At 28.6% G+C, this 27943-nt stretch overlaps 2 protein-coding genes across 5 annotated transcripts; both read left to right on the top strand.

Moving 5' to 3' along the window:
- Positions 1 to 520: 520 nt before the first annotated feature.
- On the top strand, positions 521 to 10254 carry LOC117225543 (uncharacterized). Of its 2 annotated transcripts, XM_033479196.2 has the most exons (8): positions 521 to 667; positions 1057 to 1185; positions 1314 to 1477; positions 2550 to 2706; positions 2781 to 3365; positions 3438 to 3728; positions 3816 to 4051; positions 9507 to 10254. In XM_033479196.2, exons 2-8 carry the CDS (start codon positions 1128 to 1130, stop codon positions 9543 to 9545), a joined length of 1530 nt encoding a protein of 509 aa, XP_033335087.2. In that variant the 5' UTR covers positions 521 to 667; positions 1057 to 1127; the 3' UTR covers positions 9546 to 10254. The 2 variants fall into 2 exon arrangements, with proteins under 2 accessions (XP_033335087.2, XP_033335105.2); XM_033479214.2 differs by lacking the exon at positions 521 to 667 and having other exon boundaries at positions 809 to 1185; positions 3816 to 4090.
- A 1246-nt stretch (positions 10255 to 11500) lies between these two features.
- raptor (regulatory associated protein of MTOR complex 1) lies at positions 11501 to 26716 on the top strand. Of its 3 annotated transcripts, none has more exons than XM_076524201.1 (23): positions 11501 to 11867; positions 11967 to 12069; positions 13887 to 14128; positions 14434 to 14580; positions 14653 to 14846; positions 14926 to 14985; positions 15238 to 15338; positions 15414 to 15547; positions 15633 to 16016; positions 16101 to 16175; positions 16258 to 16515; positions 16597 to 16740; positions 16823 to 17078; positions 17173 to 17214; positions 17404 to 17549; positions 17643 to 17740; positions 17807 to 17891; positions 17976 to 18139; positions 18227 to 18397; positions 18474 to 18718; positions 18906 to 19064; positions 19673 to 19955; positions 21517 to 26716. In XM_076524201.1, the coding sequence occupies exons 1-23, from the start codon at positions 11709 to 11711 to the stop codon at positions 21710 to 21712; spliced, it is 3846 nt and encodes a 1281-aa protein (XP_076380316.1). In that variant the 5' UTR covers positions 11501 to 11708; the 3' UTR covers positions 21713 to 26716. The 3 variants fall into 3 exon arrangements, with proteins under 3 accessions (XP_076380316.1, XP_033335020.1, XP_033335030.1); XM_033479129.2 differs by having other exon boundaries at positions 18900 to 19064; XM_033479139.2 differs by lacking the exon at positions 17173 to 17214 and having other exon boundaries at positions 18900 to 19064.
- Positions 26717 to 27943: the final 1227 nt, after the last annotated feature.

Below are 27943 nucleotides of genomic sequence, written 5' to 3'. Positions count from 1 at the left end.
AAATACCACTAACATACTTCTAGACCGAACGAAAATGAATCCGTTGTTATTTCGTATTTCTTTCATAACTTTTTAATAAAGCATTTTTAAGCCTATGTTTATATGACATTTTTTTCTTATTTTCGCTCGCAGAATTTGCTGATAACGTTAGGTCGAAAACTCTGGGACACTCTGTATGTGATATAATCACAGACTTTTATATTAAAAGTTTGCAGTAAATATATGTATACAACTGACTTTTTTCTGTTTACATAGTAAGGGAAGCGCGGGAAGCGTTTCTGAAAAGTTATTACCAACTACCGTAAAATAAAAGAACTATTCCAGTGATTAGTTTGTTAACCTAATTTAAGCTAATTACACCTGTGTGATGTTGGCTCTCCATATTAACCAAATTAATGAAACATAGCTCAAAAAATTGCTCTTTAATTGCTGATAAGGTTATTCAATTTAAGAACGCGATCATAAAATACATATTTCGACAGAAGTATAAACTGTGTAAGAAGTAATATGTAATTTTGATGTTTTACATTCATACTTCGAATTACTTTGACCAATGAAAAGTTTAAACACTTTTAATTGCATATGGTGTACATACACACAAACATATGTGTGTAAACTTGCAACATCGTCATATGGTTTATCCGTCATTCCAAATATTTTGTCATAGGTGAAGATGATTCATTTCAAGTACAATATGTGTGTGTATGTATGTAGTACAATATACATAGTTGTATGTACATAGCATGTACTGTATGGTACAGTATGGTACTTATTTACTTAATTGCATATTGGTTTCTTACTATAGAGAATTTATCTGTCATGAAAGATATGAAATTTGAAAGCAACTTTCAAAATTTGATGTGCTGATAAAATCTAGAACGTATCAAAAATTGAGTAATAATTCTAATATTTATTTTTTACATCTTTATTGGACTTTACATGCTCCATACTATCAAGTTACATATTGTAAAACTGTACACAAAATGATACAGTTGGCAATCGTCAATGCTAACATGTTACAGTCAGAAACATGATATGATATGCGATTAATTGCAGATCGATTGAAAACAAAATCACGTTGTGTAAATATTTTCTAAAATAAATGTAACGGCTCATCGGTGTGCAAAATGCAGGTAGTGCATTTTTCCTGGGGTCTCATTTTGTATATATTATCAACATTTCCAGGTAATTTAACCAATCTTTTAATTGCGTAATTGTGCACAAATTTACTTCCTTTGATTTTGTAATTGTGCATATTGTCATAAACAACTCCAATCATTTTGGATTATTTTATAAGACTCTCCATGTTACAGTTAATGCTGTTGTGTATAACATTACATTGTCCGATGATGGTCCTGTAGTATTAGGTGGAATTATTACATTCAAAGTTGATTTGTTTAAAGAGAATGGTATAAGACCATCAGGGACTTTCAAATATCAGTGGAGAGATAATGCAATACCACCCCATGAATATGAGGTTTGTACTATCATATGTTCTATTCAAAGAAATCATTACTATGAACATATGCAGCGACTTATAAATTACACATGTTCTCCATGTATTACCTTCTTGGTACATACAAACATAAGTTTTCTCATAAAAATCATTACTTTTCAAAAGAAATTATATTTTATCTAAACTAACATAGTTTGCTTGCTGATATGAACAGTAAGGTTTGTAAAATTATCAATTGCGGAAGGTGTCTGATGTAAACTGGTAAAAATTAATAAATTTTTGCAGATTTATTTAAAAAAATATATTAAAAGCTAATTCTTTTGGAAATTATGGAAGTATTTTATTACACTATGAAAGAAACTAAAAAGATTTCTTTCTTAGAAAGAGCTATATTCAGCTTATCATTAAAAAAATGATTTTGTGCTGTGCAATGTAGCATCTCTTGTATTAATTAGGAATCCAAAATCCAAATGTATATTATAATTTGATATAAATCATAAAAAATTATGAATTGAAGAAATAGCATCTTTTTGAAGAAAAAGTTATGGTATTGATTTAGGAATAAAATCTTGACCTTAATGTTTTACATAATCATCTTTTCTTTTTACTACAACTGCTTTAATCTATCATAATTTATTATTTACCTCACCATTTCTTATTATATTGTAACAGTTTGTCATTAATTATGAGATTATAATTACCATTCAAATATTTCAAAGTTAGAAATACTATTAATTTCATTTTTCCGATTTTCTACACTATATTTTATATTAACTTCTTTCGCTAAACTTATTTATACATTAGGTGTTTCTTTTTTCAAAAATCTCTTACTATTTGATCAAAATATGTTGATTTTATAATTATAATATTATCATGTTTTGTTTCTGTAGTGGTGTCCTTGCTTTGTCTAATATTCATTAAATTGCATTTTTATTTATTTCCATCTTTCAATTTCAACTTATTTTGTCATGGAGAATTATTGTATTTCTATTAAGTAATAATGAATGAGTGACATAATGGTACTTTATCACTACTTTTGAAGGGTACATTACACTTTTTAAATTAAAATTTTTGTGTTTTTATCACTTCAAAGACAGAAGCAACATTAAATACTACAGTGTATTGGAGTGTAAGTTATCCACGGGAAATTTACAGTGTTGGACTATATGAAGTTGAGGTAATAGTTAGCGAACAATATATATATTGGTGGTTGAAATGTACCAGTGTACGTAGCAGATTTTATGTAACAGGCACGTTAATAAGTTGTTAGATAATTCTATAGATTCAGATATTACATGGTTTCTAATGTACTATATTTCTACAGAACTTCTTAATGGTGATCTTGAAATTATACAGCCCAATAAAACAGAAGGAAATGATTATGTATCTTCTGCAACAGAAGCAAATATAACAATAAACATACGTAAAGGAGATGTTGATAGTTTACAGAAAGCAACAACAGTATCCACTTACTGGTTTATAGATTGCAAATATTATGGCGAAACAATCGATTTCAACTTTCTTTATAATTTTACAAATCCTGATACATCATATGTTGTAGAAGCACTAGTAATTGCATCATTTGAACCACCAACAACTGTAGCGCCTACAACCACAGTGACAACAATAAATTCAACTGTTCCGTTTTCACCAAATGTGATAACATCAAATACTACTACAGAAGGAGTAGTATCTACTGCAATGTTTAGTACTGTTGCAACAGAGAAACCAATATTGACAACAAGTCTATCATTATCGCCTATTGAAATACCTAGTACAACACGTGTACCAAACATTAGCAACCCAAATGTAAATATGCCCTTCCCTTTTATCTGTTCAAATTCCTCAATAGTTGCAGCAGATCCTAAAAAAACTTATGGGCACTTTAGTAAAAAATTTAATGTTCGTGGTAAGTAATATATCATATTTATTATGAATGTTTTATGCAAGATGCTATATTTCACATTTTAAACAATTTTAGCGCCTATAATGAACATAACAGTGGAAGGTACAAATTGGATTCAACCGTGGGACATGTTATCTTTGAATGTAACTTGTAAGGGTTCAGGACCTTTTTATAAGTGCCTTGACTTTCATCGAGGAAAATACAATATTACTGGAAACGAAACGTGCAATAGCGTTGTTCATCTTAGTTCTTGTAATTTCTCAATCATTCATTATTTTTTGGAGCCCAGTGTATACACAATACTAATTATAATGAATAATGATGTCAGCAAACAAATATATCCTTTGACAATAAATATTTATAAAGGTATGCCATTATAAATATCAGTATTAACATTTGATTTTATGTAATAATGAAATTAGAATAGTTTTATATGTGTGCCATACTTTACAGTGACAACAAAACCGCAATTGTCAGTAATTGTTGTGCCAGTTTCTTGTTCACTCGCGGCTGTAGTGTTGATTGTTTTTGGCATTGCATATTATATCCAAAGCAGAGCAAGATTCACAGTGGAAGTGGCAGACTTTGATTTTGGTCAAAGTAATCCAGAGATGGAATATAAAACGTTTACAGAACGGTTACGAGATTCATTCAATAACACCATAAGACCAGGAAGCAAACGGATAAGTGTACGCCGCCTCTATTATGGCAGCATGAATCACTAACAAGTACAGATTGTGCAAATTATGTAGTCCTTAATTTCAATTTGCAATTTTCATTACACTCTTCAAAATACGACTCATATTTATTTTTTAATATATTTATTATACAAGGTACCGTATTTAAATGAGAATATCAAAATATCTCCGTTATTTTTGGTTTTATAAAGAAATGCTTAGTACAAAGTTACATTATTTCAAGAAGTATATTTGATAATGGAGGAAAAAATTTTTTCCAGAATTATTTTGTAAGAGATTTTTAAAGTGCAACCCTATATTTTTTCCAATATAGTAGAACTTTAATTATTTGGTCATCCAATATCAGAATTAACTATTATGCAACACTTTTTACATGTAATTAGCTCAATCTAAGACAACTATATGCAAAATGATTTACTGCAAAAGATTAATAAAAATGAAATCTGACAATGTAATTAAGTAGCTGATTTAATATTCGAATATTTATGACACTCTACTTAGCCCGGATAATCAAGGTTCCACTGTATTTTTATAGAGCTTACAATTCTAGCTATTTTCATTTATCAATTTTTTTTTAAAGCGAAATATATAGCTTTTAATGCCGCAAACAATGCATATTAATTAATAGTTGTTTTAATTTGCACACCTCAAATTTCTGTATTCCGACAGAAGGGTATTCTTTAGTTCCAGCTGTAGTTGCTGAAACTCAAACAAATATAGACAATAAGGACTCTCTACATTGCATCTACTTACAGAAATATCAGATACATATATATAACCATGTGTTAGTATTTTGTTTTCATCATTAAGAAGTAGCTATATTGAAAAAAAGACCAAACGTACATTATCGGAAATATTGTCCGAAGTGGGGTGAACAATGATTACAGTAATATAGTTGTATCTCAAATCTCAATCTAAACTAATGGCTGTTTCGTGTAAACAGCTTAATATATTTTTATGCCTCTGAAATCTTGCAATGTTTGAATCCCTTGAAATAGTGTAACTTTGTTCTCAGGAGATATTTATTTATTCCCATGTAAATATTCTATACCAGACCTAGGCAAGTCATTTCGACCTTGAACCATAAGTTCCATTACTACTATTTCATGCACATTGCCATACATAACATGGGCAGCCCCGCGTGGAGCACAGAAGAAACAATGTCATATTGTTTCTTGTGTCATGTGTGTCGACTTTCCCAGGCCTGTTCTAATTCGCTTTGCATCATGATATTAATTGCTTCCATAAATTCATAGTAACACTTCCTTTTGGACAATATCTTTCCCTATATCATAACTTTTTTATTTTTTGAATGATTTAAAAGCATGCATAGTGTTGTGTGTTAGTATGTATTATTTTATACATAGACCAGACAAGGTGAAGGATGAACTGTACATATAATGCATTATTGTATCACTATTGATTAGACATTTTATACTTAAATTTTGTAGATTTTGCTTGTATTATATGTATCTTACACAGTCAAATAAGTATAAACGCATGTCTTCACATTTAGATGATGGAATTAAAGTTTTTTGATAAATTATTGTGTATGTAATTTTGGAATACGTATTTTCTAAACTCATAAGATGTTCATAAGATGTTCAATATGACGTTTGTCTTTTAGTTTTTTGCAGTTGTAAAATATTATTTACGACAATTTTTGTTGTTCGAAAATATTAGTAGCCAACAAATAAGTCGTTTTCAGAGATCCAATCATTCAATTGTTGAATTATTACTGTGATCGTACGGTTCGCACAAATGTATCACAAATTTGTCAGACATGTACAAAATGATTATTTCTTTATCGGCTATTGTTCTTGTTCTGTATATTTTGAATATTTTCGGTAAAAGTTAAAAATTATGAAATATTGAAATATTTAAGAAATAAAACGTTTGAAAATCATTTATTTATCAAGATAGATATTTATCTAGATATTGATCTTCATAAACTTTCAATTTTAGTATATTTAGGATATGTTTATTTGTATTAATTATTGGTTCCATTTGGCATCATAATTTTAAATAATATGTGTGTAATTCAAAATTTTTCATTTAGATTACATCATAATCCTCATGAATATAATGAAACAGATTATCTGTATCTCTAAATAAGGTATATTATGCTAATTATGGCCAAGAGCTTATCTTACACTAATTATAATATAACTCGTGTATATTGTGTATTCTGGATAACTTAGATCATCTTAACTAACTCTCTTAATTTTAGAGAGAATTGCGAGATATTTAGATATTTTCAAAGTACTAATAATTTTTTTATAAATGGAGGAATTTTCAGTGATATGAAGATTTATTCTACACTGTTTTATAGTCCTACACTGTTAGCTTTATTTTTCTGTTCCTAGTAGAATAGCAGATGTTTCTATAATTTTTATTTTTGTTATATTGTTTAAGCTCTCTTATTGATGTAGGAGTTGTTTCTTTACTTCGTTATAAATCAAATAGCTTTATATTAGCCTTGAGTGGATGATTGAGTTGGTCTTAATAAGTGGCAAATGATGGTCTCTCTGTAAATCGTACGTTTCTTTCCTTTGGGACTAGATAGAAAGATAGTGGAAGGCCCATACTAGGCGACATAATAGGATAAAGTAAAACTTACTTATAGTATACTATATATGTAAACTGTTGTAGAATGTGCAGCGAACAATGAAACTATTTGGATGATATGAATTATAATCTGTAATATACTATAGATAATTCTTCTAGTGTTCTTTACACGCTGAAATGTAAATATTAAATGGTTACAAAATTACTTCATGTGGAGCAAAACAGAACACTTTGGCATGGAGTAAAATGGAACATCTATACAGCTGCATGTATATGTGTAAGGAAGAATGGATTTTTGTTCCAGAAATACGAAACTACATTTCAATATCAACTTATAGTATTTTTTTATCATGTTTTCTATATTTGTTGTTTTATATAATATTTTTGTTATATGTTAGAACATATATTAATGATTCTTATTTTATATAAATAAAAAAAAAATATATATATATATCTTTTACACGTTACAACATATATTTATAGTTTCTTTTTATATATATTAATAGTTTTTAATTCATAGAAATGAAGATTTTCTACTTTCACATGCTATTAAATGGATGTTCCATTTGACTTTACCACTTAAACGAAGCGGATATTTCAATATTTATGGATAATCTTATTTTCCTCTGTAGTCACATAGCATTTTCTTAAACAAAGTGTTTCATTTTTTTAATAGTTAGAGGTTTACTTAAGAGTGCTATTGAAGTCCCATGTTTTCCTTGCTCTCTGACGTTTTGTTATTACACCCCAGTGTAAGTTAACTGTTCCATTTTATCCTACCGTCCTGACATAAAAGTTATACAATCATCATTAAAAATATTGTGAAAATCTTCTACCTGGTTTAAGCATATTTTCCATTGTTATAAAATTTATAACTGTTGATAATATAAATAGTTATGTACAGGTGAACTTCCTGGTAGATACGTTTCTTGAAAATCCCAAAACTGGGATTTGGTTTTAAAAAGAGAAAAAAAAAAACTGCATTTTATGGGGTGTGTAACATTTTGATAATTTTCTTTATTATATGACTATATGACATAAAAACATTTCATAACAAACTTAAATAAAATTCAATATCATGAAAACTACAGAGATCATGATTTCAAGTTTAATAATCAAAATTAAAGTTAAAAATCAAAAAGAACTACAACTATGTATTTGTAAATATGTATATATACACTATAGAATTGTGACATTGTAGGAAAATTTTTGCAATTTTCCAACCGTGTTGTAGGAGGTTCAGTTCACACCTGAATTTGATCATTGACTGGTCAAAGCTTCAATTATTATCCTTCAATATTAATTTTGGCATGATCCCTTGTAAACAGATATTATGGATTAAAATTCATATTATGCAATGTTATTAGTCTTCAGAACTGTCCAAATGTTTATGTAATATTGATATCAGACATTACTTCATTTAAGATATCTTATGCAATAAATGTTATAACCAGTATAAATAAAATTGATACTATTATTAATTACATCTAATGGCATATTTTTGTATACAACTTACAATTTTTTTCTTTGCCATGAACAAAATTACGGAGTAACAATAACAAAATTGTGTAAAATATTTATATTATTCACTAGATGAATAGATCAATAAATCATAAAATTCTCGGCAAAATACAACGTCCTTGAATAAATATTTGTCATAGTATTGAAAATAACAGAGGAATAGAGAAAATAGCTTCACTTTTGTTCCCTGATAAGTTTCTTCGAAGTTATTCAAAACTAAATTAATAAATTAATTGTATGATATGATAAAATTAAAACAATTCCCTTAAAAGCTTAGTAAGTTTTATAAAAGTTTTGTTACACGAAGTAAGAAATATATATGAAAAAAGATGCATTTTCAATTGTTAAAATAATTATCCTTATTTCACTCTCTTAATATTCGTCGGAAACAGATTGAGCAGATTTTATATTATTCGCTATTTGTTTATTTAATACTAACCATACTATCGCCGGTCAAATGATCATTTTGGCAATTATTATTTTACAATTGTTAAAATTGTAAAGATGCTGATATGAAATAAATTTATTCATTGGAGCATATACGAGAACAAAAAAAATATATTTTTCTGAACAGAAGTTCATTCTATCCAGGAAGGATAGAGTAATTAAAAAATCTCTCTTATTAAATCGTACATAATTTAGTTACCTTGTAGTCACAAAAGCTTGGCAATTTTGAATATATTTTAAACTTGAATAGCTAAAAGAACAATAAATATAGTAAATAATATAGTAAAAGGTAAGCAAAAAAACTTACAATACTGTAGTGTACCTCAGCAAGTGTTTTGTTTTATATGTCTCATTCTCTTTGCCTCTTTATTCTTTTGATAACATAGAGTACTGGAGCCGGTTATTGTGGGATAATCAATTGCTGTACCTACTTTATATTTATCGAATTAGACATATTAAGTGTTTTTATCAAAAAGTAAACAAAATAAAAGAATAAATTGACCAACTATCTACCTATTTTGTTTAATATAGATGCATGTTTATAATGAAAAATTATCATGAAAAATTTAATTTTAAAGGCAATCGTAAGTCAGAATAAGCCTTCGTACGAATCAAACCAATGAAATCAGGAAAATAAGTATAAAAACATATACTATCTCACGTTTAAATGTGTGTGTTACACACATTTTTTTATTTAAATGAAGTATGTATTTGTCTTCCATATTTGAAGTCTATTATATCGAGAGTTTAGTGTATCGTATTTTAATGTGATTTTTTCCATTATCCATTAAGCAGTCTATTCTACCATACTGGTCTATTTTGTGCATGTATTCATATCTATAATTTATTTTTGCAATAATATTCTTCTAAAAACGTTAATCACTGAAATCTTGTATACATTTCTTTACAGGGCTATAAACATCTAAATAATCCAGAACCTCTTCAATGATTTCCAAAACCGAAAAGAATAAAATTATTGAATAAACAATTTAAAAATCTTGAAAGAAGTAAAGTGACACTAAGGCAGGAACTGAACAAACTGAATTGCAAAATGATTCACAAAGATGTAATCTACAGTATTTTTAGGTATCAAATAATTTAATCTGAAAATTGTGGTCATATAACTTATTGTATGGTCATTCCAAACCTTTGATGAATGAAACAAGAATGTATATAGAAAGAAGTAAATGTTGTATATATGTAGGCTGTGAACATAGTGTGCAACGGAATATTAATGTCACTCTTGACATTTCATGAATGTGAAAATCGGATGTTATTTTACAATTTTTATTTAAAAAATTTGCGAAATTTTACAAGATATTTATTACGTATTTTTAATCTATGCAATTGTTTTTGATTGGATTTAAGAGTCAGTTGAGTCTTGTGTTAGAAAATAAGTGTCTGTATGCGTATATAGATTATTAATATAAAAAATTTGGTAATATAAAAAAGTACGTAAATGTATGAATAATGCAATAACTGAACTCTTCAATATGTATATACTTTCCATACGCACACATGCGCATGCGCATATGGTGCGCGCGTTAACACAAACACGTTAAGGTATATAGTGTTACATTTATTCAAAATATATTTAATATAAATTATTTAGATAAAATATATAACACAAAGTCAAATAATAAAACTTTCAATTATGACATAGTTTATTAATTAATATTTATCGAATAAGTCTTATTTCGAAAAAGTTGGCCTTTATACTTTAACTTCCATTATTATATTTAATACTGGTATTTCAAGGTATCAAAAATATGAATTTACATAAAACAATAATAATTGGACTAATAAACAATTTTGAAAATAACCATAACTCCAGTCTATATAGAATAATGTAATTATATTTTCATTTATATAATTCTTTATATTTTATTCTATTTTGTAAACCAAATATAACACTTGAGTTAAAAAACTTTGTGGTATTGAGATGAGTCTTAAACAATATTAAAAGTAGCTATGTGTATAATAGAAAATTGTTAATCATAAAATATTTTGAACATAATATACATTTAGTTTAAATAAATTTAAGTACATTAGTAACAAGTTTATTGGTAATAAGAGGAAATTGTTTATGATTCAACTTAATATGCAAGTATGTTTTTATTGCTACCTTTAAAAATCTATCAAACTTTATTGTTTGTAAAACGGATCTATAAAATCATTATAAAGCAAATTATTACAGTATTTAAAATTTTCTTTAAACTACTGATATTTCAAGTTTATTTATAGCATTAGGTAGTACATTTTGAAATGTAAATTTTTCGTAATTATTACTTAAAATGTTCTACTAATCACTTGTATAATAATGAATAACAAAAAAAAACAAAAATCTTGATTGATTTTATTGAAATAACATTAATTACATAATTTCATGCACATGAGATTCTACACCGCAGTTGAGTATGTACATACAAAATTTGATTGATTATTTGATGTGTCTTAGAGTTCTTAAGAAGATTCAGCCGAAAAAATGATGTTAATACATTTGAGTAATAACTGACTATGAAAAAAGCATTTTCTTTTTTCTCATATCAATAAAATCCAACGAAGTGCATATTTAGCTGTTTTTCTTTAGTAGAACCAAGTATAATTTTGTAGTTATAATGATGGGGAAAGATAATAATTCTGAGTGATGATATGTATGTATATGAACTGAATTCATAAGAGTAAAATAAGTATATTAACTGAGTTTTTAAAGTTTTTCTAATACTGCAGTTTTATCTTTTATTAATATAAGAATACATACATATGTACATGTATAAGAGAATTTAACGAAACTAGTAAGTTTGTAAATAATATGGACGTAAATAACGCCGGCAATAAGCAGCGCCATCTGTATAGTCATACTACCAAATGTTCTCTATAAGTTCGTAATTGGTATTGGTAACATCGTCAGAGGTGTAAGATGGCGGTCGATGAAGTAAACTTACGAAACTGTGTCTCATTAAAATACGTTTGTGCATTTGTCAGCTATTGAATATTATTAGTCGATAGCTAGAATACATATTTACATGACATCTGTTGTGATTCACTAGTAACTGGAGCGTGTCTTTCGTAAAATTGCGGCAGAAAGCTTTCTTCAAGTCACAGGCTTAAAATGTCAGTAACTGCCTCAAAACCATGCCACGAGGAAGAAAATTCGAAGTTGACAGAGGAGGATGATTGGAAAATACAATTAGCGTTTTGCAAACCACGTCATACGGCAACGATTGAGGGTGTCAATTGTATTACACAAACATGGAGAATGAAAGAACGGGTTCGTTTTTCCCTCATCTTGATCGCCTCGATGGTTGCATCTCAGAAAACTACGTATTTAACTCGACGCGGTGGTTTCCTGAATTGATGTTTTTTTTAGATGAAAACTGTGAGCGTGGCTCTAGTTTTGTGCTTAAACGTTGGTGTCGATCCTCCAGATATCGTCAAGACGCAACCATGCGCTCGCCTGGAGTGTTGGATAGGTATTTATTCTGGTTTATTTACATTTTAGTTACCGCTGCCATTGCCATTATGTAATACAACTTTAAGGTTATGCATACGAATGACAACAGTTCCCAAATGAATGTCATTCCGATTGATTACTGCTAGGTGGCGTTCAAATGATTATTAATGAAAATTTATAGTATTTTATGATTGCTTTCTACTTAATTTCTAAGTTACTTATTAGTTTCTTAACCATATTTATGCGACATTATTTATTTATATATCTTTTTGAAAAACAAAGATTTACTGAATTTTATAAAATATATATCAATTATATATAAAAATACTTTGTTATTACGAATTATAATAATTTCATAATTATATTATATTACAAGCTCTATCATAAAAATTACAGGAATTATTTACTTTATTATTTTATATACTTTATAAACAGATTAATCTTTATTTATAATATACAGTACCATATCCAGATTTTAAACAAACTACATAGAAATATAAATTTTTACTTTTGCTAAAAAAAGATGGTAAATACATTAGACTATCCTTATTCATATAATTGTATACTATAATATTATAAATTTTAATTAAAATTAATATTTTATATGGCTTTATTCTGTATTGATTATAATATTAACAATACTTCAAGTAATTTTTGTTGCATTTGTTAGGTATTTTTCTATTCAAACTTTGTCTAAGTCATCCGTAACATATTTAATAATATTTAAATCAAGAGATATATTTAAATTTTTAAATTAACTTCTTCTAATGTCTGCAAAATGCATAGTGTCATTATTGTATAATAAAACTAATTTATTACTAATTAATTGTTGTGCAAATAACAGTGCATTTTACAAGGTATCTTCTTATCAATGTTTCTTTTAATCTGTTCTTTTTTCACAAGCTCAACTGAAAGTTGAAAATTAGTCATCACTTTTTTTGCTTAACATATATTTTTAATTTTGTAGAAATTTATATTCTCTGGCCATTTTTTGTTAAAGGCTTCTTTAGCATAAATAGTAGTGTAATGTTTATCTGTTAGGAATATTTTTATCTTTGTACTTGTTATTTAAAAAATTTTATTATCTTTAGTAATATTACTATATCATATACATAAATACAAGCACATGTGTAGATAAATAGATATATTGTATATAGTTAGGTGTTACCAACAATTTATACGAAGGGAGGTGTTAGTGAGTAAAAATTAAAAACATACATATACGTAACATTACTGTATTTACAAAATAAAGCATCTGGTTTAAAGCATTAATAAGTAAATATATGTAATATTTGTAACTTCAAAGAATTTAAGAACTGATCTCAACATAATATCAAGAGAAAGTATGACTGCCTTATGTTATTAATGGAACGAGTTTGATTTTGTATATTTACGCTATGCAAATGTATCAACTGCATGTTATTGTCTAATCTTTATAAAATTATGCACACTTTCCTTATAACTTATAATATATATCTTGTAAAAAATACAAATTCATTGAATTTATTTCAAATTGTACTAATAACATGTATCAAGAACATAGTTAAAATCCTACATAAGCTTAAAAATAAAGTTCATATTGTTAAAAATTTAGAAGATAAATCATTTTTACTACTCATAAATTACGTATACCAAAATATTTTTGTATTTTTTAATGAAGAAGTTCATTACAAAAATAACAAAATAATTAATGATTTGATCATTAGTTATAAATTTATTGATATTTATTATAGATAAATTATTATTATAAATAGATAAATAAATAATAAATAATAATAATATCACGTATAGAAACTAATTACATGTAGAAAATGTTATATTCCTTTATTTTCACAGATCCTTTATCAATGAGTCAACAGAAAGCTTTGGAAACTGTAGGTTCTAATTTACAGAAACAGTATGAACGATGGCAACCAAGAGCTCGTTACAAACAAAGTTTAGATCCCACTGTTGAGGAAGTTAAAAAGTTGTGCACTTCTTTGAGGAGAAATGCGAAAGAGGAAAGAGTATTGTTTCATTATAACGGTCATGGTGTTCCTAAACCTACTAGTAATGGTGAAATATGGGTATTTAATAGGGTTAGTATTAATTTCTTTTAAAATATTTAATAATTCTGTTCACGTCAATGAAATCATACATATATTGCTTTTGTTTTACTTGTAAAGAGTTTGAAATTGACAAATCTTATATACAATATAGAAAGTATTTAAATGCTAAATTTAAAATAAAATATTTTAAAAATTAATATTAATGGCAGTTTCCAATATATCATAAAAATCCAATGGTAATAATACAAATGTAAATAGTTAGAACAGTTATTTTATATTGGTTCAAAAAGTAATAATTTAATTAAAGCTTTTTTAACTCTGGAATACTTTTACAGACATATACACAATACATTCCTTTGTCTGTATACGACTTGCAGACATGGATGGGAGCTCCTAGTATCTATGTATATGATTGTTCAAATGCAGGTATTATTGTAGAATCTTTTCAACAGTTTGCAGAACAACATGAGAAGGAATATGAGGTAAAAATCTTTTATACACTTAATGTGAAGGTAGAGCTTATTTGCAAATATATTAGAAATGTTGATTCATAGATGGAAAGACAAGCACTACAGCAGAATCGTACAACTGGGGTCACTACATATGGAAATGCAACAGTACCATCTTACAAAAATTGTATTCAGTTAGCAGCATGTGCAGCTAATCAAATTTTACCTATGAATCCAGATTTACCTGCTGATATATTTACCTCATGCCTTACAACTCCAATAAAGATAGCATTACGATGGTGAGTCCGAAAAATGAAAAGATATTGAAAATAGTTCAACTTGTATAAAAAGCTGAATTTCTCTTTCATGTTTATACAGGTTTGTAATGCAAAATACGTCGAAATTGGTACCAAAAATATCATTAGATTTAATTGACAAGTAAGAATATTTTACATATTTGTAATAATATAATTTGTAGTGATTCTAAAGTGTAATGCAGATAAATGAATGATCGATAAGCTTTGTTACATTCTGACTGAGATTGCAGGATATTCAACTGCATGTAGATATTTCAAATTATTAATAATTTAAGTTAAGCAACTCCTAATTTCGGTTATAGTATACATGAGTTTATATAAAATATTTCCTTAAAAAAGATGCATTAAGCAAATTATGTAAAATAAATTTCAGAATTCCAGGGCAGTTGACTGATAGAAGAACAATGTTAGGAGAACTTAATTGGATATTTACAGCAATTACTGATACAATAGCATGGAACACTTTGCCAAGAGGTAACATACAGTTGTTTTCATACAATGAAACATGTAATGAAAGAGATGCTATACAATAAACATATTTAATTTCAGATTTATTCCAGAGATTATTCAGACAAGATTTATTAGTTGCTAGTTTGTTTAGAAACTTCTTACTTGCTGAAAGAATACTTCGATCATATGATTGTACACCAGTTTCTTGTCCAAAATTACCACCTACTTATCAGGTAAATGTTGTTGCAAATAAATTACAAATTTTGAAGTATTTTTTACTATTACTGCATTATTAATTCATGTCTTTTATGTATATAGCATCCTATGTGGCAAGCATGGGATTTAGCACTTGATCTCTGTTTAGCACAATTACCATCTATACTAGAAAATGAAGATCAGTTTGTGCATTCCCCATTTTTCGAAGAGCAATTGACAGCCTTCCAAGTATGGCTTACTCTAGGTTCAAAAAGTCGCAACCCTCCAGAACAACTGCCAATAGTACTTCAAGTCTTGTTAAGTCAAGTTCATAGACTAAGAGCATTAGAATTATTGGGACGTTTTCTTGATCTTGGTCCATGGGCAGTAAATTTGGCTCTTAGTGTAGGCATTTTTCCATATGTTTTAAAATTACTTCAGAGCAATGCTAGAGAATTACGTCCATTGCTTGTTTTTATTTGGGCAAAAATTCTTGCAGTTGACAGTGTAAGTTTCAATAGGTACTTAAAAGTAATCATAATATTATTTTATACCAATTCTAATTAATTAATGCAATTTATACATTTTTAGACTTGTCAAGCAGATCTTGTACGCGATGGAGGGCACAAATATTTTTTATCTGTCCTTCAAGATACTTCTGTTCCGGTATTATCGTATTTCATTTTATTCAACAAAACGGTTTTGAAAGTTCAAGATTTATATATTACTTTGTTTCTTTCTATTTCAGAGCGAATACAGAACATTAGCAGCATTTGTTTTGGCTAGTATTGTAAATGATTATCGACAAGGTCAAGTAGCTGCTAATCATGGTAGCCTTGTTTCGATTTGTTTGGAACAACTTGGGGATACAAACTCCTTATTACGTCAATGGCTGTGTTTATGTCTAGCTAGGCTTTGGCATAATTATGACAAAGCAAGGTGGTGTGGCGTTCGAGATATCGCACACGAGAAACTATTTACATTACTAAGAGATTCAGTTCCTGAGGTATGAAAACCATTCTACTTTAATTTCTCAATTTATTGCTATTCCATATAAACGATACTAATGTACAATAAAATTATATAGGTTCGAGCAGCTAGTGTTTACGCTTTGGGTACATTCATAAATAGTGTTACAACACGAAGTGAACATGCAAATAATATCGATCAAATCATTGCTATAACGCTGATTAATACTGTATCTCATGATATGTGCCCCTTAGTTAGAAAAGTATGTAAGTTTGTTAATAGATTTTAATTACAGTGTTTAATTCAATTATTCTAATGCAATGGAAATATTAATCTCTTTACAGGAATTAGTAGTAGCGCTTCAATGGATGGTTTTACACTTTGAAAATTCCTTTGTAACTTTAGCTTTGGCTGAAGAAAACAGTCGCAAAGACCTTGTAGTGGAAACATTTTCACCATTTAGTGGAATGAGACGCATTAGTTCCAGAGATAGATTAAAAATGCTTTCTCCTAATAATATGTACAGTGTAGACAGTACGGATGGATTTGGACAAGATCGTATTAAAAGAGTATCTTCCTCATCGTCTATAAGTAGTTTAGGTAAGTAACAGAGCTATAACACTCCGCTAGATACTAGCTGTCTATTGTCGGATTTTAGATAACAATTCCTTATATTGTTTCATTCATGTGCCAGGAAATAATTGGGAGTTCGTGAGGAAACCTTGCGAGTCACTTGGTAATAATGATTGGAAATTCCATTGCATGTTCGTACATAGTTCATCCTTCATTTTAAATTTTGTAACTTTATATTTTTAGCTAATATTAATTTCATAATTTTGTTATTTAGAAGCACATTATCGCAAAGCTCAGATATATTTAGTGCTCTTAATAATAAATATAATGTATTATTATTTGTTGGTTTTAGGACACAGTTCACTTGGAAATTTACCAAGTCTTTCCTATGGTAGTGTATATATGAAATTATGGCATGGGCTATGTAACCTCGATAATGATCCCCATCCTGCAGTTGCCTCAATGTCTCAAAAAGTAACTAATCATATTCGAAATCAGGTAAAAATAATACACTAATATGTACCATTATAGTAACATTATTTTTCATTAAAAAACCTCTTTATATGTATAATGTATCATTTTTAACTGTAGGTGAAAGAATCATCTACACCTAAAGAAGGGATTGAGACGAAAACATCTTCGTCAATGTCTCTTCCACCATCTCCATCTAATCGTACAACCTACTTAAGGTAAGTTGATGAATTAATTTTGCACTATTCTTAATATTTTCATACATTTATTTTTATTAAATTAAGCAATAGCAAAGGGGAGTCGCCACCTACAGTAAATTCAAGGGTATCATCGCATGTTCCTCGATCGAAAAAAACAATTCCTAATATGGTAGGAATAAAAACTTGATTAATTGAAATTATTATAACATGCTTATATTTACAATTTTACATTTTTAATGTTATTTTATAATAGATATTGGAAGAAGCTGACGAGTTTCCTGAAATCAAGACACCATTGACAACTTCGCAATTTGTTGAGTGGAGTTGCGCTCAATTTGCTCAACCTGTTAGTGTAGAGAGTGAGACTGAGTCGATGAATGATATGGAAAGCAAATCTCATTATGAGAGGGAATGGAGGTATATCTAATAATATGTATTCAAGAATGTTGTATAAAAGTTTCGTATTATAGTTTGATGAAAGCTATCGTAACTTGAAACATCCAGGTATTTAAGAAATAAAAGGCACAGATCTGAGACAAGAGAAGAACAAGTACGAGCAGTACAAAGTAGGGTGGAGTCACAAATATTTCACGCAAGATGTTCTGTTTCTCCAGATGTCTTAACATTTCATCCCTTTGAACCTCATTTGGCAGTGGCATTGAAAGATTTCTTTGGGTACTTATTCTGACGATTTCAAATTGTATTGTTTCTGTAGGAAACAAACCTTATCAAAATTATTATTCACTTATAGAGTATGGGATTATCAATCTGGTCCAAAGTTATTAACTTATTGTGCGAGTCGAGGAAATAAGGCATCGCGTATTACAGCTCTCGAATTTATCAACGCTCACGATGTCAGTTTACTAATGGCTGGATCCGATGATGGCTCAGTTAGAGTTTGGAAACATTATAGTAACACGCTAAACCGTGAACCGATTTTACTTACCGCCTGGCAAGCACTTGCTGATATACAACCAGTAACAAAAACAACAACCGGTGCGTAGATGTATTCTTTCAGACAGATTAACGTAGTCTAATAAACAAACGATAGAGTAATACAGTCAAAAGAGACCATATTCAAAAATTTATAAAAAAGTATTTATCGCGTGTATGCATTGTAGTACTACTATCTTGAGTTCCTTTTATAACTTGATGTATTAATTAAAATTGTTTGCAGCAACAGCTGGTTTGGTTACTAAATGGGAACAGAAGTCCCTTACCTTAGCTGTTACGGGTGATGTTCGTATTATTAGACTCTGGGACGCAGAGAGTGAATTAAAAAAACAAGATATACCTACAGGTGCTGATTGTTGTGCTACCTGCATTGATGTTGATGGCGTAGGTTAGTTATTCATATATTTTTAATTACATTTATAAAATACATACATTTACTTTATAAAAATTTAATTAATTAGAAAATTGACATATTTAATATAAAAATGATTTTCAATGAAGGAGAATATATTATTACTTATTTTAATATCATTTTCACTTACAAAAGTTATAAAATAAAAAAACATGAAAAAATATAGAATAACGTTTTTTTGTTTGAGATTTAATTTTTGAGAAAATCGATTTTGAAAATTCGTTTTGTAGATACGCAGTTTACGGCTATAGTCGCAAAAGCGTACGTACGAAAGCGAATATTCAAACTCAATTTTCTCGAAAACTAACTCCTAAACAAAAACAAGTTATTCTATATTTTTTTTCATATTTATATTTATGAGGAGTCTCCTGGTGCCCACTTGTACGTACCTTTCAAGGATACCCTGTATATATTATGTAAATATAAGGACAACATATTATTCTATAAATATTCGTTTTATGAATAGAAGAATCGATTTAAATTATTTTATTTATTTTATGGTCCTTTTGCTGAAATTGATGAAATTTTATGAAGAAATTAATTAATTAATCGATGAATTAATTGATTGTTGACCAAATGTGTAGGTTCAATGATGACCGTTGGTTGTGGTGATGGTTCCGTTCGCTTATTCGACAGAAGATTGCCTCCATTAGAATCGAGAGTTATGATTTGGAGAGAACACACAGCGTGGGTATTGGGGACGTCTTTAAGAAAATCTGATAGATCGGCACCTCAATTGTTTACTGGATCATCATCAGGAGATATTCGAATATTTGACCTTAGAAAAAATTCCTCTGTAAGCACTGTACAGATAACGCAAGGTATTACAGCATTGGCAGCGCACGAAGTAGCTGATGTTTTTGCATGGTAAGATTAAATCTTATCTGTACCTATTCTTTAAGATCTCCAAAGACGTGTTTAACATTTTCTCATTCCTTAATTAAAATTGATTTAGGTGTTATGTAAAATATTATGCCGAAATTGTTCTTTTTGTTCTTAGTATCGACCAACATGCATTTAAAATTTTTTACTAAAGAACTGATAATTTCTGTTATTTCACGGTCTGAGTATTTTAATGTTTGAATGTAAAAAGCTATGGTCGATAATCAATTCTAACGTTAATTTCTGAAAAGTCAAAATGTTAATTTTATGTTTTATGTATATCAGTGTACAAAGTTATTTACAATAGTACATTAAAATTGAAAAATATTCAAAAATTTTATGTCATAAAAGTTGAGACAAAATATATGATTAATTTATAGATGTAAGGAAGGTACACAAAATCTTAGTAGTACTTTTAGGCTTCTTAACATCGAAATTAATTTTAAAATAGCTTTAGTATTAACAGAGATGAGTAGAGAGATTCCTAGCGCTCGGGTTTCGCTGGTTCGCCGAGGCTCGCAAATTAAAAAAATGGAATATTATCAACTAGGAACAAATGTCATATACATATAAATGCTGCATTTAATATACTCATTCACTGTACTCAACAACAATTTAATATATAACATGTATATATCTATAAATCGAAAAAGTCTATAAATGTATACACTGAACGCACACACATATATACATACAAAAAAGATCTTAACGATATATGAGTATAAATAAGGATAAACTATATTATATACATTTATTTATTTACTTACTGGAATAATTCTATAAATTTCGGAAAATTTGTCATTTGACACATATCTCATATCCTCACTGAAATTTTAAACTTTTAATATTTGTATTACGTAATTGTTATAACTTCTAAACAGTTAATTCATATAAAAGCTATAACAAATTTAAAACTGTAACTGTATACACTATGTATATCAATTTGTTTGACACACAATATAGACATCAAAGGCATTTTTAGTGTTTAATTTTTTAGTGTCTATAGATCGATTAAAAATTATAAGACATTTTAATGTGACGGTTTTGAATATTCAATAAAACTAACAAGTGCCGCCAATTGATTCTTAAGAAAATATTTAAAATTGAATAATATGTTTGCTTTTTATCTTCTAATTATTCAATTTTTACGATTCAAGTTTTCATTTTATCATACAAGAAGCTGCTGCATAATAAAGCATTTATGTATGTCGTAATTGATAAAGTTCCATTTTTGAATTTATGGATAAGTTGAAAAGAGTGACTCTGTCACAAAAAGCATTATAAAAACTGAGCGCGATAAGGAAAATTCGAGGGAAGTCTTATTTTGCAGCTAACATTCGTTTTCTGGAAGTTGAATCTCCCTCTAATGCTGGAAAGGGTTCTCAGCATTCTCTTAAAACTCGGTGTGCATTATGTTGTATGACGAGTTTCATTAAGTCAGGGCGAACCAGCAAAATTCATCTTTGGTATTAAATATAATAACAAAATCTATTCATACATCTGAGTTAAAAAGCTTGATGTGTAACAATAAGTATATTTATTTCAGTGGGTCGACAAATCACTGTATAAGTGTATATAACACAATAGGTCAACACTTAAATACGATAAAATTCCATGAAGGATTTATGGCTACACGTATTAGTCCAGTAAGTTGTTTAAACTTTCACCCGTACCGTGTAGTTCTAGCAGCTGGATGTGTAGATAACACTATAACAGCATATGCATCTGAATCACGCAGATGACTAATAGAGATGGAATTGCTGTAAAATTATTTTCATAAATACTTACACATCCACAGTACTTGATATTTTAAACATTGTTAGTCATTAATGGAAACGTTGAGGACAAGATGTTACTGATTATTTCATAATCAAAACAATTTTTTATGCTGCAGTAATTTGTTTTTCTACTGTGTTTCGTTTTCTTACATAAAAAAACTACTTTCCGACAATTATTAACTTATAACGTAATGAATTAATAGTTTTTTTTAATAATAATGGATGGAATAACCAAAGTCTATTTAGACGACCAAAGAAAGGAATATATCCCTGTTTGTACATGGGCAATGTAATTTTTTAAAAAATACAATCGAGATTTGGTGTTCTTAAGAAACGATGCATAATACAGGGTATTTCACCTAACATGACCACCTTAAATATATCGCTTATTTTGTATGATAGAAAAAATGTCATGAGGAGAAAAATATTCTGTTTAAAGGCGCCAATACGGTGGTGAGCCGAATTTTTTTCGAGATTTTAAAGTCATCGTATTTTTTAGTAAATGAAGGAATTTCAATTTCATTGGAACAGCCTTAAGTCAAATCTCTATTTTAGAAAGTGTTCAAAATGTGCACCATGAACCTGGATACATTTTTTCATCAATTCTACATTCATACTGCGTTTCGTTACATCAAGTACTATGATGATAACGATTTTGAAAAACAATATGTCTTCAGTAACCGAGCATTAAATTAGTTACAGAATAACCAATATTTCTTTGATGAGAAACAAATTTGGTCCATCATCATATTGGCGCCTTTTAACAGAATATTTTTCTCTTCGTGACATTTTTTCTATCATACAAAGTAACCGATACATTTAGGGTGGTCAAGTTAGGTGAAATATCCTGTATACGCAAATGTGATGCAACGAAAAAGATACGAGAGTGTATGTACGAGTACGTGTAATATTCAATGCAGTTTGTATCATACATAGTACAGTAACTTTAATTATTGTGCCATGTAAGATTGGTATCAATAAGTTTGACAGCAATTTGCTTAACTGTTTTTCTCCTCTATAGAGTGTTAAAGAATTTAATTTCTTTTATATGTATATATATATACATATATACCGGGTATCCCAAAATTATGTTCCTCCAGAGAAATGAGAGGTTCCTGAGATTATTCTAAGTAACTTTCTCCCTAGTGAAAATGCAATCCGCAGCTTCGTTTACGAGTTATTAACGAAAAGCACTGACCAATGAAAGGCGAGCCAATGAGCCGAATTGGGCTTCGTGCACTCATTGACCGGGCCGCCTCGCGTCAGCCGAGGTCGCCTCTCATTGGTTATTGTTTTTCGTAAATAACTTGTAAACAAAGCTGCGGATTGTATTTTCACTAAGGAAAAAGTTACTTCAAATGACGTCAGGAACCCCTTTTTTCCCAGAAGTATGTAACATAATTTTAGGACACTGTATGTGTATGTGCGTGTATGTGTGAGTGTGTGTTTTCGTACGTGCGTGCGTATCGTGCGGGGCGCGCGCGCGTGTGTGTATTTCTCTGATGGGAGGGTTAAAAGAGAAGAAGTCAGAATTATATATTAGTTGTGCAAAAATACAAAAAAGTGTATTGTAATATGTTTCATCTTTTTAGACTTATAAAATGTATGTTCTATCAGATTTAGAAACACGCCTCAGTTTTGGAAAACATTGAGTTACAGTGACTCCCTTTAATGTTTGGACACTTTTTAAAACAAAATAACTTTTAGATGATAGAGGGACTAGTATACTAGACAATGACTAAACTACTTTGTTACAGTTTTGCTATTGCTTGGAATGATAAAACAAAATAAAAGACTCTCGTTTTTCAACTTTTTCATCTGAGCTTATAACGAAAATTTAAAAAATGTGTTTTGTAGATCTTGGTAAGTTATATACATGCTGAAAATTTCATCAAAATTGGTTAACGTAAAATCAAGTTACAAGCGTTAAAGGATTGTAAAAGATCTACAAAATACATTTTTTAAATTTTGTTATAGGTTCAGGTTCAAAAAAAGTTAAAAAAATGAGAGTTTTGTAGTTTCTTTTGTCATTCTAAGCAATAGTAAAATTTAAAATAAGCATTCTAGTTATGGTCTAGTAGATTGGTCGCTCTATCATCTAAATAAAATTTAAGTCGTTTAGCCCAGTTCTAAAAAAGTTATTGCATTTTGAAAAGTGTTCAAATATTAATAAGAGCCACTGTAGATCATTTTGATCAAAATTCATCTTACACTCTTTTACCTGTTCAGCAGAGTTCTATGTATATATGTTTTTCTCTCGCTTTATAATTTCTCTGTCATAATTCTATTTCTTCTATAGAAAAGAATTATCTAAATGGAATTAAAAGAATTTGTACAAACACTCATTTACCTTATGATAAGTACAATGTAAAAGAATTGGGGAAAGGAAAATGTAAGGACAATATATTTAAATAACTTAACTATATCATTTTAGTTTATGACTTAGTGCAATAATTGTAATAGATAATTAAAATGACAGTAATTAAAATCTAAACGACTTTTAAGATGACAACTATAATGAACATAAATATTAACCCTGGAACAACGAAGGGAATGGAGGAGTCTCTCTCGTAAAATCCACAGGTTTGAAGATGCCAAAAAAAGAAACGTTTATTCAATTAAATAAATGAAATTTTGATATGTTCCCCTTGGTATCATACAATTTTTGTTTAAAACATTATTTTTTATCATTCATATTGTTTTTTCGACATTTTTTATTTGGTAGATACGATGAGCTTTCCTCTTCTTCCCAGTTTTTCTAAGGTTGATGAACAATTTTATCATAATTTCTACCTACCTATAATTACCACTGGTGATATATTTTGTTAAAAGGTATTAACGTCGTTCTTAAGTTCTTTATGATGTTTTTGCGCGAGACTTGGTAATACTGTATCATACTAAACCATGAATTTAAAAGTGAATACCTTCCTAATAATGAATGATTGAAATGAATTCTTATAATCCGTTGCATGTAATTCCTATCGAATTGGCTCAATTGATTGTTTGGAAGGTACTTTACATGATATTTATATGCTATACGTGAGTATATTGCTGCTGTAATTGTCAGTTATTATTCCAACATTATTTCAAAACAAAATTGACGCATGGATGTACAGTTCCTTATAAAATTAAACATATAACTACAAAGAAATTCAGTAGTGAACCGTTTCCATAGTATTTGCTTGCAAGCCGAATCAAGTAAATTCAGGTTGGTCTTGTATATTATAAATTAAAGTTTTAGTTTTTGGTACATACGAGATTATGTTTAAAAAGTTAAAGTTTATACACTTAAAATTATATCACTCTTAAATAATTAATTTAATATATCGAGAAGACGTTGATTTTACAAAATTTACAAAAAAGTATTTTGATGGTAACTTAAAAAATTATTATACTATTCAAGAAAATTAAGAAGTATTTAATAAGTTATTATTTCATTAAATATTTTCAATACACGTTCCATGTGTGTATTTTTAACACGTTCCATGCAACTCTGTCATCATAAATACTTCTATATCAAGCATATGTATTTTCTTTTTATTTCAAAAATTGATGTAGAAATATGAAAAATGAACTTGGAATAATGTTTTGTAGAAATATTTCATATGGAAATACAGGTAAAATAAATGCGTAAGAACATGAATTTTAGGAAATTTTTTATTTGTATGATCCTTTTATATGAGTATAATGATTGTGCATTTAGAAATATTTTTAGTATTATATAAATATGATAAATATTCTTAAAAGCACAACTGAATGAAAAACAATATTTTACTTTTTCTGTCTTACAGTAGTCTTAATTACCTATTACATAATTAAATTGAGTGCAAATATTCTGTTATCATATCACTACATTATTTTACATGTGATAAGATGAATATTTTATGTTTGTGTATATTAAATTTTGTGGATAATTGTATATGAACACAAAGCGATCAAACTTCTTTTATATGTATACATGAAATATGTGCAAATACCCAAAATCACGGGTTTAAAAAAATGGCCGACTAGAATCCCTATATTATCGACTATGACCGTCTTTTCAATTTTTATTTAGAAGTTAGTTTACGTGATATATTTATATTATTAAATAATGATAAATAACGTTTGTTGATGAGTCATAACCGACGATGCAGGGATTCTTCATGATCAAAATCAGTTCGAAACTGTTGAGTTAAAAACTTTTTAAATCACACAAGTCAGTAACATTCGGTCCTTGCACACTACTAATGAATGTAAACGATAATGATAAGCAATAAGCAACTAAGATAATCGATTTGAAAATGACAGACATGTAAATATGCATACGCAGTTAGAGTACCAAATAAAACGTTAGAGAAATCATTATATGTATGCAGATAAATTTTCGTGTTGTACAATAGTTTTGTTATTGGCGTACAAACATGGCGATAGAACACCTAGATTACTATGCTGAGAGTGAATAATATAAAATTCCATGATCTTAGATACGTCTAGTTTAATGATGTTGTGATTTAATGACTTGAAATAATGAAGTAATTCTCTGTTAATTAAAGCAATTGTTATTATCAATAATAATTGCGTGTTCGAAGTTTTATAAATTAAAATTAGAATTTTATTTACAAGTACAATATTTATTTAAAAGTTCAAATAAAAACATTTTTATTTCTGTATAACAAAGTTCATGCTAAATTATGCATGTTTCAAGGAATTTTTGGAACATCTTACCTAAATATGCAATCTATTGCTGAAACTAGTTAACGCGTCCGACGTATATTTAAACGTCGTATTAAGCATTGTTTGTTAAAATGCAAATGCTTAGAATTTGTGTATATAACACACCGCCGTCATTGCTTATGCTGACGATAATTGTCGTAAATCACTGCGAGTAAAACTACGATTTCAAAAGAGAGGTATATAATGATGTATCATTTTGCACTGTATCGTTGTATATGATCATCTGATAATAAATATGATACAGTCATGTTATCTGATTGTATGATTGACGAACATATAAATTTAACATTTTTTGCTTGTGATTGAGTGACAATAATAAAATATAATTTTTTTAAATATTTTTAGGACACATCTTTATTTATGTTTCAGTTTTAATACATATGTAAAAAATGTCTGTAAATCTTTATATCAAAATGTACAAATCTATCTTATCGGCACAGTAAAAAAGAAAGCTACAGAAATATAGATTTATATGTGTTTAAATAATATTGGGATGAAGAAAATCATATTTTTGACAAATGCCACTATTCTACAACAGAATTGTTACCAACTTAATTTTAGTTATGATTTTAATAAAATTTTAAACCTCAATGGCAGAGGAACGAAATTCAATTTTGACAAAGAAAAACTAACAAATTTTTCACAGACGAATAAAAAAAACGATAGATCGTTTAAATTCCAGGGATTCAACACTTTTAAGTCCACTATCTAAGTCTGTGATTCCAATTTATCGCGGTTTCGAACCCGGGGATTCCTTGTTAGCAGGGTTTCCAACCCACGAGTTCCACGTTACCATAGTTCCGTAACCATCGCAGACTATGGATTTTCCACAGACTCAACACTTGCACGAATTCTGTATAGTGTTGCGAATAAGTTTGAGTTAAATTGACTCAGTATCACATATTTTCGAAAAATAAGCTCAAAGAATAAATTCAGGTTCTTTAATTGTCATAATTCACTATCTTAATCATGCTTTAGACACTTTTATAATATAATTCTAATATAAATAACTTTGTACTTATTCAGAACACAGACTTAGGATACTTAAATCCAAGCCACTTATATTTCTTTTTGGTGATAGAAGGACCAGTCTACTATACAATGACTAAAAAATTGTTTTAAAAGACTGCAATTGGTTGCGATGATATAAATGTTGTTCATGAGATTGGATTATGGTCCTAAGAACTAGGTCCATGATCGCGTTAGTGCGTTAGCGAACTTTATCTGAATAGAACGATCAGTTTATGAACCGTTGCCTCAGACATTCGATCAAAGTCAAGAATATGATTGTCGAAAAAATTGTATTAAAAATAAATAATTGAGTTTTATACATAGTACCCAGAAGAATATGATGGTAGGGCTTCCAGTATTTAAAAAAATTTTAATAAAACGATAATTGTCACCTTCATTCGATTGTAGTTCAAGAATATAACAACTATTTTTTCCTAACAGTACCATTTACTTATATTTTTAAAAAAC

The sequence above is a fragment of the Megalopta genalis genome, chromosome 8 (assembly GCF_051020955.1).
Source record: "Megalopta genalis isolate 19385.01 chromosome 8, iyMegGena1_principal, whole genome shotgun sequence".
NCBI classification, from domain to species: domain Eukaryota; kingdom Metazoa; phylum Arthropoda; class Insecta; order Hymenoptera; family Halictidae; genus Megalopta; species Megalopta genalis.
This window is presented reverse-complemented; position numbering and strand designations above follow the sequence as displayed.